We start from the raw sequence: 14,842 nt of genomic DNA, 5'->3' as shown, positions 1-14,842 counted from the left end.
TATGGCCTGTCTTGCCACATTTGTAACATGTTGGCTTCTCACTGCACTCATTGGCATAATGCCCTACCTTCCTGCACTTATAACAGGCATTCGACCCCATTCTGCATTCTCCACCATGAGCCTTTCCACATTTGGGACAAACATCAGAACTTCTACCCCACTTGCACTCACCACCATGCATCTTTCCGCAGGTCTTACACGATCTCTTCTCCCACACTTTCTGCTTCTTATCTTTGGAGTTCCATAACTGAGTACCGGGTCGCTTAACAGGAGCCACCCACTTCTTATCTTTCTTTTCCTCTTCCACCACTGCGTCATCCGCAGCCAGGTCAGCATAAACCACCTCTGCGAGTTCGACAGCAGAGTCAATGGTAGCTGGTTTACTCGTTCTGACTAGCATGCGGACTTTCTGTGGCAATCCCCTCACATAACACTTGATTCTCTTGGCCTCAGTGTTAACCATATCGGGTACCAACCTAGACATTCGATTGAACTCGGTGGTGTACTCACGATGTGTCATTGCCCCAGCTTTCAAGTTCAGGAACTTCATCTCCGCCCTCTCAACCTCGGTGTCAGCACAGAACTTCCTCATCACTAACTCCTTTAGATCCTCCCACTTCATCTCTTTGATCTCTTCACGGGTCTTCCTCTGCTCCACACTCTCCCACCAATACATAGCCTCATCCTCGAATGATTGAGTAGCATAACCTACCGCTTGGTCGGGACGGCACTTGCTAATGCGGATAATTTTATCCATGGCGGTTATCCATTTAAGAGTAGCGATTGCGTCTCCTAAACCAGTCAGCTTAGGCGGGTCACAACCTTTAAAGGACTTATAGTTGCAACCGCCTCGGCCCCTCTTCCTATCATCAACTTTCACATACCTTACCTCACTTGAATCACCCTTTTCCCTCTCATCATCTTTCCTACCATCACCACCTGCCCCTTCAGCAGTTCTTTCACGGCTTCCAGCAGACCCTCCAGGAGTTATATTCTTCACAGCAGTGGCTACAGCTTGAACAATAGCTGCTTGAATTGCGGGATCCAGTTGAACCCCTTCGTTGTTGGCCGGACCTCCTCCAGCTGCACTGCCCTCATCTCCGGTGTTAGAAGTTGTCTCAACCGAAGGTTGCTGGACACGACGAGGCCTGCCGCATCATCCAGTGCGACCTCCAGCTCCAGCAATGTCTCCAGCTCCAGCCATCGTATTCTAAAAGGGAAAACACAAACATCATCACTCAATGAACTATTTAGTAAAAGGATAGTAAGGCTAACGGTAATAACAGTGGCCAGCTGTGATTAGCTGATCACGTTACTTTCCGTGTCCTATACACTTCCCTTATGAGTTCATTTGTGCTGGTTCTATCCTAAACAGTTAATCAATCAAGTAATTCTATCCCTAACATTCACATATCCTTTCTTTAGCAATCAAGCTAACATTAACATACATATTTAATCATACACTTTACCGTTACTGAGCTTGCTTGAGTGACACATGGCATTCTTGAACTGGCATCTTCTTTCTTTTCTTACTTTAATCCCATTCTCTGTTCGAGTCTAAGCATATAAGATGTTTAAATCTCTCGAACTTTGCTCTGATACCAACTTGTAAGGCCCCGTTACCGGTAGCCCTAATTTCGTGTTGGATTTACTCATAAACGCAGTTCTAAATATCAGAGTTAATTAAAACATTCGCGGAATATAAAAGCTTTCATAAAACATTTCATAACAAAACACCTCTTGTCTTAAAACAACATCTTGTCTTTCAAAATAAACAAAACATTAAACTTAAACGTCTTGAGTCTTCCGATGCCAGCCCCTTATTCAGTGCCACGTGTCTCCACAAGCGAGCTGCCTCATCCTACTCACCTGCGTGCATACTAAAAGTCAGTTACGCTGAGTGAGTTCTAGTTAATCACATAATCATACAATACATTCTTACATTTCATACTTAACCTCTTAACTTTCTTACATACACACGTAAGTGCATATACTTTCATTCTTACCTTCATACTTGCTTTACATACATAATCATACGTTTTAAAGAGCCTTTCGCCCTATAACCTCACAGATATTATAAGGGTCTGGTCCCTAACATCACAGATATTATAAGGGTCTGGTCCCTAACATCACAGATATTATTAGGGTCTGGTCCCTAACATCACAGATATTATTAGGGTCTGGTCCCTAACATCACAGATATTATTAGGGTCTGGTCCCTAACATCACAGATATTATTAGGGTCTGGTCCCTTTGTTTCGTGTAACTGTACCGTACCTGTTCATACATACTTTCCTTGACAATACGTGCAATCTCCGAAGAGCGTTCACATACCATCATCATAACATACATACATTTTGCATACATCATATATTCATACATACATCCTATCTTTCATCATACTTATCAATCATATCTTAACTACCACCTGACGGTACATGCAATATCCGAAGATCGTTCACGCACCGTCAAACAATCATCATACATAAATCATACAAGGCATACACTTACCACTTAAGATAAGTGTATTAACTATCACATCGAGTATGCACACAGCCCCGAAAACATAACAAGGAAGTGGGGCTAGAAACTCACCTGAATCCTGTTACGCTCTCCGTTAATCGTTATTCCCTTCTTGAGCTGTGCACGGCTAACTGTATAATATTTACATGTATCAATTAACTACTACTACTCATGTTGTATTTCTATCTTTATATAACCCACAACGAACGGGGTCCGGGGGCAGCGCCCTTGGCAGCGGGGTCTAGGGGCGGCAGCCCCTAGCAGGGTCCAAGGGGCAGAGCCCCTGGCTTTCGTAACACATTTTCCATTATAATTTCGAATCATTAATTAATTTGCTAACTCAAAAGTTCAAGGGATGAATTGTAATTAATTTATTCTTTTTCTTAGTCTAGGGACTGTGCTGTCATTTTATTAAACTTTCTAGTTCGTTATTCAGTCTTTAACGAATTGACTTATCTTAGCGAACTAGTCATTTGTAACGAACTGAACCCTCTAACGAACTGGACCTCTAACGAATCCGTCCTTGTACGAACCAGCCCACATAGCGAATCAGTTCAAGTAACGAATTGGACCTTCTAATTCGTTATCTCATTTAACGAATGGCTATAACGAAATGGGGGGTTAATTCGTTATCTTTTCCTTAACGAATCAGGACACGAACTAAGGCTAGTTCGTTATCTTTCCTCAGCGAATCTACTTAACGAATCACCCTTAATTCGCTAAATTCCCGTTAGCGAACTAGGGTTAGGTCAGGGAATGTCAGAACATTCCCTGACATGCCCTTAACCTCGTATTACTTTTCCGGCGCCGCCTTTCCGGCACCGTCATTGCCGGAAAGCCGCCGGAAAAACGCGAACTCACCGGAAAAATGATTTTTAACTCGTTTTTCACCGTTTTTCGCCCCGTTCGATTCAGATCTGAGCTAGGGTGATCCATAAGCTCATCATAGGTTCGGTTTATACCCGATTCCACCCGGATCTCGTGATTTAAACGGTTTAACGGTGTCGGCTCGTTGTTTCGAAACTTTATCTAACGGGTTAAGCTCATACAATATTAAACTATCGTTACCTCGGATCGGTGCTCGGTTTCCTTCTTGATTTCGGCTAGAGATAAGGAAGAACTAGAGAGAAATCTTAAGTGTGTGTTTTGGGTGGTGTATGGAATATGTGTGAATGAGGATTAAATGGATATTAAGGGTTTATATATTTATGGATCATGGGCTTAAGCCCATGGTCTTTCCTTCTTTCTTTCCTAACCCAAGTCCATAACCCATATTCATTTACCCAGCACTGGCCCAACTCGTATTCTATTTATCTAAACCGATAACGACCCACTATGAAATAACGAAATTTATTTTTATTATAATAACCGAAAGTAGGATGTTACAATCTTGAAACGAGTTTGAGTTTGCTGAAGCCGACTGACTTGATGAGGCTGAGTTATTGGTAGTCTTTGCAGTAGGCAACGTAGTGCCACTCACAAAAGTTTGGCCTAAGAAAGCAGAGCTTGAGGATATTCCAGCCTGGTTGAGAGAGCTGGAATGATTCTTTAACTTCAACTTGTCATCCATCTTGTAAGACTTGATGGTGGAGATCAGATCGGACAAAGAGGTTATTTCCAAATTCTTGGTACGTCTGATGGTAATGACACTTGTGTTCCAGGAGTAGGGTAGAGAGTTCAGCAACTTTTGGTTAATCTCAGAATAATCATAACTGAGTCCACTATTCCTCATATTAGTTATTAATCTCATACCAACTCAATGTTTACCAATAGTTTCTCCGTGAATATGGTTGAACATGTTGAACTCACCTTTCAATATGTTGAAATTATTGAAGATGGTTTTTCTGATGATGATCTTTAAAAGATCATCATCAGAAAAACCATCTTCAATAATTTCAACATCACCAGCTGCAGTGGCAGCAACTGGTACGTGTGGACTTTTCTCTTATGATCTTATATAGCCAGGATCAATCATCCTCTAGAAGTTCTTAAACCTCCATATAAAGTCATCAAATTTTCTTTCAAATGGCATGAGTTTAGGAGGATTGGTTGTTGTGCCCACTTCATTTTCTAACATTATGCAGCTCTTTAACAATTCTGGATCATGAGACATCTTTAACTGTAGAACATTAGATTGAGCAACCAGTGAATAAAAATTCCAAGTACAATCTAATCGAATCGAATATTCTATTCTAATGGATCGGTAATGGAATGAGAAAATGAATTGAATTTAGAAAAGGAATCGAATTGAGAAAAGAAACCGAATCGACTGGATTTTCTGTCGAATCAAAAGGTATTTTAGTCAAGTTAAATACAAAACCAATCGAGTCGAATGGTGATTCAATTCGATTAGTTATTCATATTCGATTCGATTAGAAGTTAATTTCGATTTGATTGGAAAGAGTGATTCTATTCGATTCGTAATGAGTCGATTCGATTCAAATTTAAGTAATCCGAAAACAACTTTTAGCATAGAAATAAAGGTCCATACAATCTTATCCACTTTTGGACATACTTGTACTTCGTTTGATTCAATTGGAATGAAGTTCCACACACTTTTTCACCACTTTAATTACACAAACAACTACAAATCCACAACAATCACCACAAATGAAACCAAGTTTGAATGCATCTTAACAAGCACACTTGAAGAACCCGAAGCCTTCAAAATAGACTTTAACACCCAAGAACACTTTCAAGATGTTCAAGAACACCTTGAAACCCGAAAGTAAGCAAGAATACTTTTTAAACACCACAACAAGACCTAGATTCAAGGCTGTGATCCAATAACTACAACTAGTAGAGCTAAAAATAATATAAAGTTTTAAGATGGGTTTTGCACTTAATAATGTTTCGAGACGGGTGCGGTTAACTAAACGACCCAACATAAATAATATAAATATAAATGAACGATCTTGTTGTCGGTTAAAATATTGATAACCTTAATAAATAACCGACCCACCCAAGGTGAGCTGCCCTTGGGTGGATGATCTACACCATGGAAAACAAACACATACAATAATAAATAAAGCCTCTATTTATAGCCTAACACTATCCCTTCTAGAAGCCTTATCCCCATTGAAGCTAAACACGCATCCCGAATCGACACTTTATCTATGGAAAACAAACACGTACAATCGACACTTTATCTATAACTGTTTGTAGCCGCGAGCCGCTTCACCCATTGGCTCTGACTGGTCAACCACGAAATCGGGTTCCCGACCATAGCACACCATCTCAAGTTCAAAAGGGCCACAGCAAGATTCTCCTTGGAATCTTTGAACAGGTCTAAAACACGTGACTCGGCTTCTGAATCTTCTGAATAAATAAGGTCCTCGAAAACCGCTTTGTTTTTGTTAATGTCTTCTTCGGATAACATGTGTATACTCATAACTTGCAGGGCTTCCATGGCCGTGTTGTGGAAACCTTGGTTCACATATGCTGTGAACACGTGACCACATGTTGCGGGGTCTGGTGGGACCCGCTCTTTGTGCATGCGGTCCATCACAAACTCGATTATGTCTATTCTATCCTGTATAATCAGTTCATACATAAGCAAATATAGGTTTTGCTTTATAAAAGCTTCAACGTGTGTAGTTTTTCCGGCCCGAGCTTGGCTTGTTTATTATTTATTAGCTATTTAATTTTATCATAACCTTGTGCATAATGGTTACTATTATGTAAATATATTTTTTAATATACTCGTTAAAAAATATATAAATAATAGGGTCGTTTAGGCTAAAAAATCTAGTGAAGCTCGAAATCTAAAGCTCAGGCTTGAACTCATTTATTAAATGAGCTCCAATATAGGCTCGAGCTCGTTTAAGCTCTACGGGATTCGAGTTTTTTAGCAAGACCTGATCTCGAGTAGCTTAGTGAGTTTTCCCTAACATGTTCACATGGTTACCGAAAACTAGGGTGTAAACGAGCCAAGACGCTCCTGAGGTACTCGAGATTTGCTCTCTAAAAGCTCAAATCAAGCCAAGCTCGAGCCTAAAGTAAACTTGTATAATAAGCGAGTCTGAGCCCAAGCCTGAACTAGGCTATTATTTATATAATTTTAATTTACTATATTTGAAAATGTATTTTTTATAATGATTATTATTATATACAGAACAACAATAAAAATAATTTAACAATATACATTATGTTATATATAAAACTTATAAATTAAAAATGTATAATAAAAAACAATTATAAATATACACAAACTAATTAATAAATAGCAAACAAGCCAAAGCTCAAGCTTGAAATTTACTCATGAGCCGCTCAAGCTTTAAAATTAGAGATCGAAACGAGCTGAGCTTGAGCTCTAGTGAGTTAAACGAGCTGAGCTCGAGCCTAGACGAGCTTGGGCTCGGCTCGGCTCATTAATACCCCTACTAAAAACAAAGTTGTGTTTCATAATTACTATGGAAGAAGCAATTAGATACCTTCTGCGATGCTACATCGATAATCGTGTTGTACAACACAGCATCAAGTTGGATTCCTTCCGAACAAGCTTGGTTTAGAAGATTCAACGCTTCATCAAAATCTTCTGAAGCCAACACAAGCTGATAATCATTGATTATTATAATGGATTAATATAATATTTTGTATAATTCATAGAACAATTAAATGTGACAAAAAAGAATTAAATACTGGAATACCTTTAAAAGAGATGTATAAGTTTGCGTTTGTGGTGGATATCCATAACGAATCATCATGGCGATCAAACCCTGAGCAGATTTGAATGACCTGCTAATACTGCAACAGTCAATCATGATATTACATGTCACATCATTCGGACGATAGCCATGTGACATCAAAGTTTTAAATACGTTAATCGCCGTTTGATCCTGAATCACAACAGAGCCTGACGTCATTATCACAATACACACACACGTATATATAGACACACATGTATATTATTACCACACGCGCACACACGAGTGTATATGGGCACATAAACGTCAAGTTTAAAATGTATAACAGTGGGTAAGCACGTGTGTTTTTATAACAGTGCGTCAATGCGTTTTTGTTGCTCCTATAATTTCTTTGAACACGTGGCTTCCACACATGTATGTATTACCTACCTCCTTAGCCTCAATAAGTGAATGCAAGACAATGTTGTAAATTGGAGTTCCAGGAGTAAATTGGTTTTCTGCCACACGCAAGTAGTGCAAGAGCCCACTTATCATCCCCTCTAACCCAAGTGCCTTTAGCTATTAAAAAAAATAAAAAAAAATAAAAAACTTTTAGGGTTCCAAAACATAATAAAATCATAATCTCATACAAGTTCACCTTCACATTCATATAAAATTATCAAATTTGGGTTAAAAAAATTTCATTAATGAGGGACTTGCCAAGTTCCTGATTGACACATAACTGTGTTGAATGCCATTTCTCATCATATCATCCTCTATTGCGTTTATCCTTCTAGTAGCTTCTACTTGTGACAAAATGTTTCCGTTTTCGTAGGGAGCGTTTACATTGCCAAATAATGAAAATAGCAGTTCGTATGTCTTAATAGTTGAAGCTATTTTCAACTGCTTCATTTTACCATATATATGAACTCCACGTTCGGGTTGATCCTACAATATTAAACAAACATAAATTTTCATGAGATATATAGCATTATTTCATCTAAAATGCTAACAATGATTTCAAAAATAAAACTAACAGTAAAAAAAAATCCAAGTTTTTGTTTTTTAAAAAAATTCATCATTTGCGAGACACGTGAAAATTTCATCATTTATGGTACCCTGATTTCGAATCCCCCTCAAATATCAAGATTTTTGTAAGTTTTTTAGTTTATTTCCATTTTAATGTAAAAAACGTGAAATTGGTGGCTTTAGAGCTAAGCCACTCGTTAGCTACCTGATATTGGTTCGCTAGAAGCTCAAACTGAACCGAGTTTCAACGAGCTTGAGACTAAAAATAAAGCTTGTTTAATAAACAAACTCAATCCCCAGCTTCACTTATCAAGCTCGAGAGCCTACATGAGCTTGTTATTTATATATTTATATACTATTATTAAACATATTAAATAAATATTTATATAGAAACAATTATTCTTAATGAAATTACTATTATATCATGATAAAAATAACTAAACGGTATATATTATGTTATATAGATAAATTATAAGTAAAATAAAATAAAAATAGGTCAAATGTATATAAATAAATAAAAAATAATAAACAATCCGAGCTCGTGCTTAAAAAACTTCTCACGGGCTGAGCGTGAGATCAAGAGCTCTCATATTTATATAAAAATTAATAAACCAGCCAAGACCGGAACAAGCTCAAGAATTAATAGATTACTCACGGGCCAAGCTCTCGAAAGTTAAGCTAGCCGAACTCGAGCTCTCGTACATTTTATCAGTCGTTTGTTAAAACTTCAGCAAACATATGGAGGTTGTGATTTGTTAAAACTTCAGCAACCACATGGAGAGTTGTTATTTGGATAAATGAAGTTAAAACGTCATTCATGTGATTTAAAAAAGTTATACAGCAATATTCAGATAAAACTTGTTTACTAACCAGTGTGTCACATGCTTCAAGCAGCTTATTATAAGGATATGCACTTTTAGATTGAGCCATCTGATCCAAAAATGCCTCAGCCAAATCCAATTCCAAGCTTTCACTGCAACCAACTGATATTGCTGCAAAAGTTGAATCATGTGGCTTCAAATTTTTTTGTTTCATCAAATTTAACTGCAACAAAAAAAACCAAAAAAGAACCGAAAAAAAGATTATGTCAAACCAAATGAAGTGATTAATCTAAGACAAAACTGTGCATTGCATAATAAAAATAAATGTAGTTAACAAGTACCACTTCTATGCCATCATGGAAACCTCTCTCTTTAACAAGCACTCTAATAAGACCATCAAATGCACCACGTGATGGTTTGACGCCAAGATTTTGCATCTAAAACAAATAAAATTACATAAAATATCAGAAACTAGAGGATAGATGACAAGTCAGCAGCTTTCACATATCTGATATTGAATAATCAAAACTAGATAATCAGCTGTAATAAAATAGGATGTGGAAAATAGTTTTTGGATGTGTCTTTGATGTTAGAAGATTTAATAATGATCAGATCACATGTTTGACAATTTATTAAGATTTAAGTAACTAATAAATAAGATGTCCAAAAATGACATTTTTGTGAAATGGAGAATTTCATATATATCACTTTACCCCTTATTTTTCCAAAACTTAAAATGCCATATTTATTCATTTTTTATCTTAGAATTTCATATTCATCTATCAACAGCATCCCTCGGCCATGACAGTAGAACAGAACAGTTGGTTTCAACATGTAGTTATTGACCTAATGAAGAAATTTTTAAAATATATATTTGGAAAAGGTAAAATTGTCATTAAATGAAATTCATTTTAAGAAGGATATATAAATAATATTTTGATATTGGTTTGGGTGTATAATATACTTAAGAAATTTTTTTAAGGGTATATATTGAATTCTCCCTTTGTGAATAGTATAGACAGATCGTTAAGTGGGAGTAAAAGCCGTTCAAGTTATTTCTCTTAGATAATAAGTCTTATTTTGTTGCAGCGGGTATGAAAATGATTATCCAAAACTAATTATTTGACCTCCAAACATGTAAAAGTAATGTTCTAAACTAGTACATATAAATAATTTTATAACTAAACAGGTAAAATGAAATGATACCTGATAGAATAACTGTTCTGCCAGCTCATTGTTCTTAAATGGCACACAAGCACGAATAACATCAGTAAAAGACAACCTCAAGATCTTTGTATCAAGAATACTTTTCGGATTTCCCAGCACCGTTCCAACAGTGTTGACGTTGTTCACGTCAAAGCCGACAACCTTTGGGTTGACCATATTATTATTATCCTGATTACTTAATATAGGCATCGGTACATCCAATTTTGGAATAACCATTTTTCCTTCATCACTTATTTTGATGGTAGAATCACCCCGGAAAACTAAAGCCACCAGATGTTGTAAAGCTTCGCATGCGGTTGTTAAATCTTTTAATCGTGTAAAGGACCAAATGAATTTTCTTAGAGAAATAAGGTTGAAATTATAATATTTGGAATACTCATTCCAGATGTTATAAACCGCTGACGTGTTTTTCTGCAAAACTGCAAGCTGAAAGAATAAATTTAGAATACACTCACTCATTAATAACACTAAAAAAACTTGTCAAATTTCAAATTAATAATTAACTGGATCGCAAGACTTCTTGCAGCATGTGAACTTGAAAACTTTTAACCATGTAAAAAAGTGAAATAACCCTTTTACCCCCTTGTTGAGTTTCTAAACCCAATGTATTGTTTCAGGACTCCCTATGCAAAATGTTTCTTTAAATATAAGAACAGAGAAAACATCATTAACATTAGAGGTGTTAAACGGGTCGGGTTGGAGGCGCCAACCCGACATGACATGAACCCAAAATCATGTCAGACATATAAACCCGAACACAAAACGGATATTCGTGGGTTGACACATACATGAACCATTTAACCCAATTTTTTTTATTTTTTTTTTTGCATATTAATACTCTAAATTTACATCTTTACAACAAAATATGAAAAATGTATACAAAACAGTTACATTTTAACTATTAAATCTTACATCATTTTCTCTTTTGTGTTTTACATTTTGGCATATATTACCCAACAAATTTGATTTATGATATAAAATACATTTTAAAAAACAAATGGGTTAAACGGGTCAACCCACCGGGTTGAGACAAACATGACCCGGTCAGCTAAACGAGTTCATGGTTCTACCTGAAGCTGAACCGAACACGCTTATAGTAAGCCCAAACCCGCAAATTTCGTGTAAGGTATGTGTCATGTCAGAAATTTACACCCCTAGGTTGGGTAAAGGGTCAAAAAGAGTTCACACTGAAACGGGCCATGCTAAAACCTTTTATTATTATGATATTTGTAACTGGCAATTATAATCAGAAATCAATATAATTACCATAAAGAACATAATCCCTGAAAATTGAAGTTGTATGGATTAAATTATTAAAATAGGGTTTCAACCCGTTTAAACCGGTTACCCATTTAGCTAAACTTTTTATTGGACCCGTTAAGGGATAAAACACAACCAAATGTTTGACTATCGTTTGAGCATATCGATACATACCTTGAGAAGTTCAATGTATGTAATCTCATCCTTCCCCAGCATGTCATTCTCCATTAGGTCTAAACACTTACTGACATGAATAACGCTGTTCATTTCAGCAGAAGCTCCTAGAAGAATGTTATATTTTTGCAAAGTAGGATAAAGATTTGAAGTTTCCCCACAATTACTCAACAAGTTAAATGCCTACAAACAAATAATATCTGAATTAAATTTGGCATAAGTCAAGTATTCATTTTTCAGGATAATTATATAAAATGATATAAGAACGGGATATACAAATGTTTATACCTCCTCTAAGTACCCTGCTTTGCAGAGAGCTCGAATCATAAGAGTGTGACATTTATTGTTCAATTCTATTCCTTTTTCCTCCATAGTTTTCCAAATCTCCATGACAAACTATACAAAAGAATTAATTCATGTTACACCTTAATAACATAGTAGTCATTTATGAATGTTAACAACTAATATAGTCAAAAGGAGAACCATACATGGAGCGAATGTTTTTGTTTAATAGACTTGTGATAATAAACATGAGCAAAAATCTTGGTTTTAAAAAGCACAAGGCACACCGAGGCGATGGGTACCCAAAGCTGAGATGCGAACTTGGTTTTTAAAAAGCGTTTTGCGATCTGATGCGTTCTAATCCCAAAAGCCGAAGCATAAAAAATGTTTGGTCTGCATCACGCATGTGTTCATCATAAGAAATATACGAAAAAGTCATTTTGATGAATAATGTTTGAACTTGTTAACTTCTACACACTAAAATATAAGATGTTCTCGTCATCACTTGTCAGATTTGTTCGATTAATGATCTTAACTTGTTCATATACTCAAATTCATTGCTCAACTGATGGTCAGATTTGTTCAATTAGATTTGAAAAACTCAGACCCATTGCCAATTGACTGTCCAAATTCCAATGTGTTCAAATACTGGTCAACTACATAAAGCTCCACATCACACATAAGATCACATCAAACTGTATCATATGAGGCGCGCATCATGGCATTGCATCGCGCAATGAGATATTGAGATCTCATCACCACATCATGTGAGGCGCGCATTTAAAACCAAGACTGCGTACACGAGGCGTGAGCTATTTATATAAATGTTTGTATTTCCAATACACTTCTATCATCATGTCCCTAAAATTTAGATGCAAATAACCTCTATATATGATTTAATTCATAAATAAGATGTACAACCTAAAAAGATATACGGACAACCTCCTAATGCAATACTCATGTACGATACCAATTTCCCAATGAAAATTAACTCCATACTAATCAAAAAATAATATCATTCAAAGGTTTACCAGTGGATCAGGTATCGATGCGCAGTATTTAAGAATATCAGCAAAATGGTTAGCTATCAACATATGCTTATTTTGGCCAATATTGGATAACAGACTGGAAGCCCTTTCTCTATCACCCAGGTGAAGTGCATTCACAATTTGCTTCTGCACTGATCCTATAACTTGATTCACTGGATCGCCTGAACCAAAATTGCAAGTCAAACTCACAATAGTTTTTAGCCAAAAGAATCAGTCGTGTTTCTTGTTTTTGGCCACGGTGATTGTTTCATGTCAAAGTTGACGTGAAACTGTAACTACTTGAAGAATGGCATATGAAAAACAAAGGGTAATAATGCTGCAAAATATGATCAGTTATCATACCATAGAATGCTGTAGAACGTCTCCATTCCTCTGGTATCTCTTTTCTTGAATTAAATCTAGAACTCTTGTTTCTTACCTATACAAAAGCAGTATTCACAAGTCAAAAAAATTGAACATTTTTGCCTCCTTTTGATATCACAGCTATGAGTTTCATATGCAATATTCATATCAATTATGTTCCATAAACCATTAGTAAAAGAAAAGATGTCAAGGTCAATACAGTCTACAAATACTTCTAAACAAAGCTTAAAATTTAAACAAATATGGCAGTTGAAAGCAGGGGTGTAAATGAGCCGAGCCCAGCCCAACTCGTATTAACTCAAGACGACTCAAGCTCGACCTTGGCCTGTTTTCGTGAGTAAGATTTTTAAACTCTAGCTCGGGCTGGCCTCAGCTTGATTAATTATTTTATTATACATGATTATAATATTTACATATAAATTTATAATTATATTTTTCTATATATGATATAATATACAATAACTAATTACTTTTATCATAAATATATACCTAATAAATAAAACGCTCGTATAGGCTCACGAGCCAGCTCGAGCTTGTTTATTAAATGAACCTCAATAAATGCTCGAGCACGGGCTTAGCCTCTTTTAAGCTCAACTAGATTCGAGTTTTTCACGAGTCGATCTGGAGTAGCTCGTGAGGCTTGGCTTGTTTACACCCCTAGTTGAAAGCATAATAAATTGAGGCTCGAGCTCGTTTACTAAATAAGCCTCAATAAAAGCTCGAGCTTGGACTAGAGCTCATTTAAGCTCAACTAAATTCGAGTTTTTAACGAGCCGATGTCGAGTAGCTCACGAGAGGCTCGGCTAGTTGAAATCAACCAATTCAACATCAAAGTCAAAGTATAACTTCTTCATGAAATTATAGTTAAAACACTTTCAATTTTGAAATCAATTAGACCCTTTTAGTATTTTACACATAAAAACATTTATATATAAATATAACAGATAAAATTGTATTAATAAAAAGGGCGTTTAGGCTAGTGATCCGGCTGAAGCTCGAAATGTCAAACTTGAGCTCAAGCTCGTTTATTAAATGAGCCTCAATAAAAGCTCGAGCTCGTTTACAACAAGCCGATCTTGAGTAGCTCACTCGGCTCGTTTACAGGACTAGCTGAAAACAACCAATTTTACATCAAAAAGTGAAAAGTGTAGCTTCTTAATGAAATGGTAGCTAAAACAGTTTCAAACAGATATCAGTACCAATCCGGTAGAGTACGACTTCCGAATCGAACGCGCCAACAGCTTGCTGCAATTCAAAACAAACAAACAGATTCAAAAAACATAACATAAGCATTCAATTTCATATATTAGATTAAATAATAAGTAATATTTGAATTGGATACTTACACTGAAACCCTAGCACACATGACAGAGAATGATTACCGGAGGAAATAGGCCGACGGCATAAGTGACGGTGGCCGGAGATGCTACCGGCGGCTCCGATGGATGATTCGGGTAATAGTAATAGGTTTGTAGAATTCAAAGTCTAG

The 14,842-nt window shown here is 36.3% G+C and overlaps 1 protein-coding gene across 1 annotated transcript; it reads right to left on the bottom strand.

Annotated features, from left to right (window-relative positions):
- Nucleotides 1-5,660: 5,660 nt before the first annotated feature.
- Nucleotides 5,661-14,814, bottom strand: LOC143572752 (pentatricopeptide repeat-containing protein At1g76280-like). The gene is made up of 14 exons (XM_077057820.1): nt 14,700-14,814; nt 14,553-14,598; nt 13,333-13,408; nt 12,973-13,151; nt 11,948-12,055; nt 11,660-11,842; nt 10,205-10,651; nt 9,340-9,435; nt 9,048-9,221; nt 7,869-8,096; nt 7,599-7,727; nt 7,173-7,361; nt 6,957-7,076; nt 5,661-6,055 (listed from the first exon to the last, which is right to left on the bottom strand). The coding sequence occupies exons 1-14, from the start codon at nt 14,717-14,719 to the stop codon at nt 5,669-5,671; spliced, it is 2,382 nt and encodes a 793-aa protein (XP_076913935.1). The 5' UTR covers nt 14,720-14,814; the 3' UTR covers nt 5,661-5,668.
- Between the last annotated feature and the right edge of the window lie 28 nt (nt 14,815-14,842).

This window comes from Bidens hawaiensis, unplaced genomic scaffold (genome assembly GCF_021521415.1).
Source record: "Bidens hawaiensis isolate Kalapana, Puna unplaced genomic scaffold, B.hawaiensis_p1.1 tig00026005_1, whole genome shotgun sequence".
Lineage (NCBI taxonomy): Eukaryota > Viridiplantae > Streptophyta > Magnoliopsida > Asterales > Asteraceae > Bidens > Bidens hawaiensis.
Note: the sequence above shows the minus strand (reverse complement) of the source record. Positions and strands in the feature narration are given on the sequence as shown.

Bases quoted from the DNA above. Each gene is read 5' to 3' on its own strand.
- LOC143572752 (XM_077057820.1), bottom strand. From the start codon at position 14,719: ATGTGTGCTAGGGTTTCAGT. The intron at 9,222-9,339 runs GTACTTGTTAAC...TTTTTGTTGCAG, and splicing joins TCCATGATGGCATAGAAGTG to TTAAATTTGATGAAACAAAA. The intron at 7,362-7,598 runs GTAGGTAATACA...GTTGTGATTCAG, and splicing joins CACTTATTGAGGCTAAGGAG to GATCAAACGGCGATTAACGT.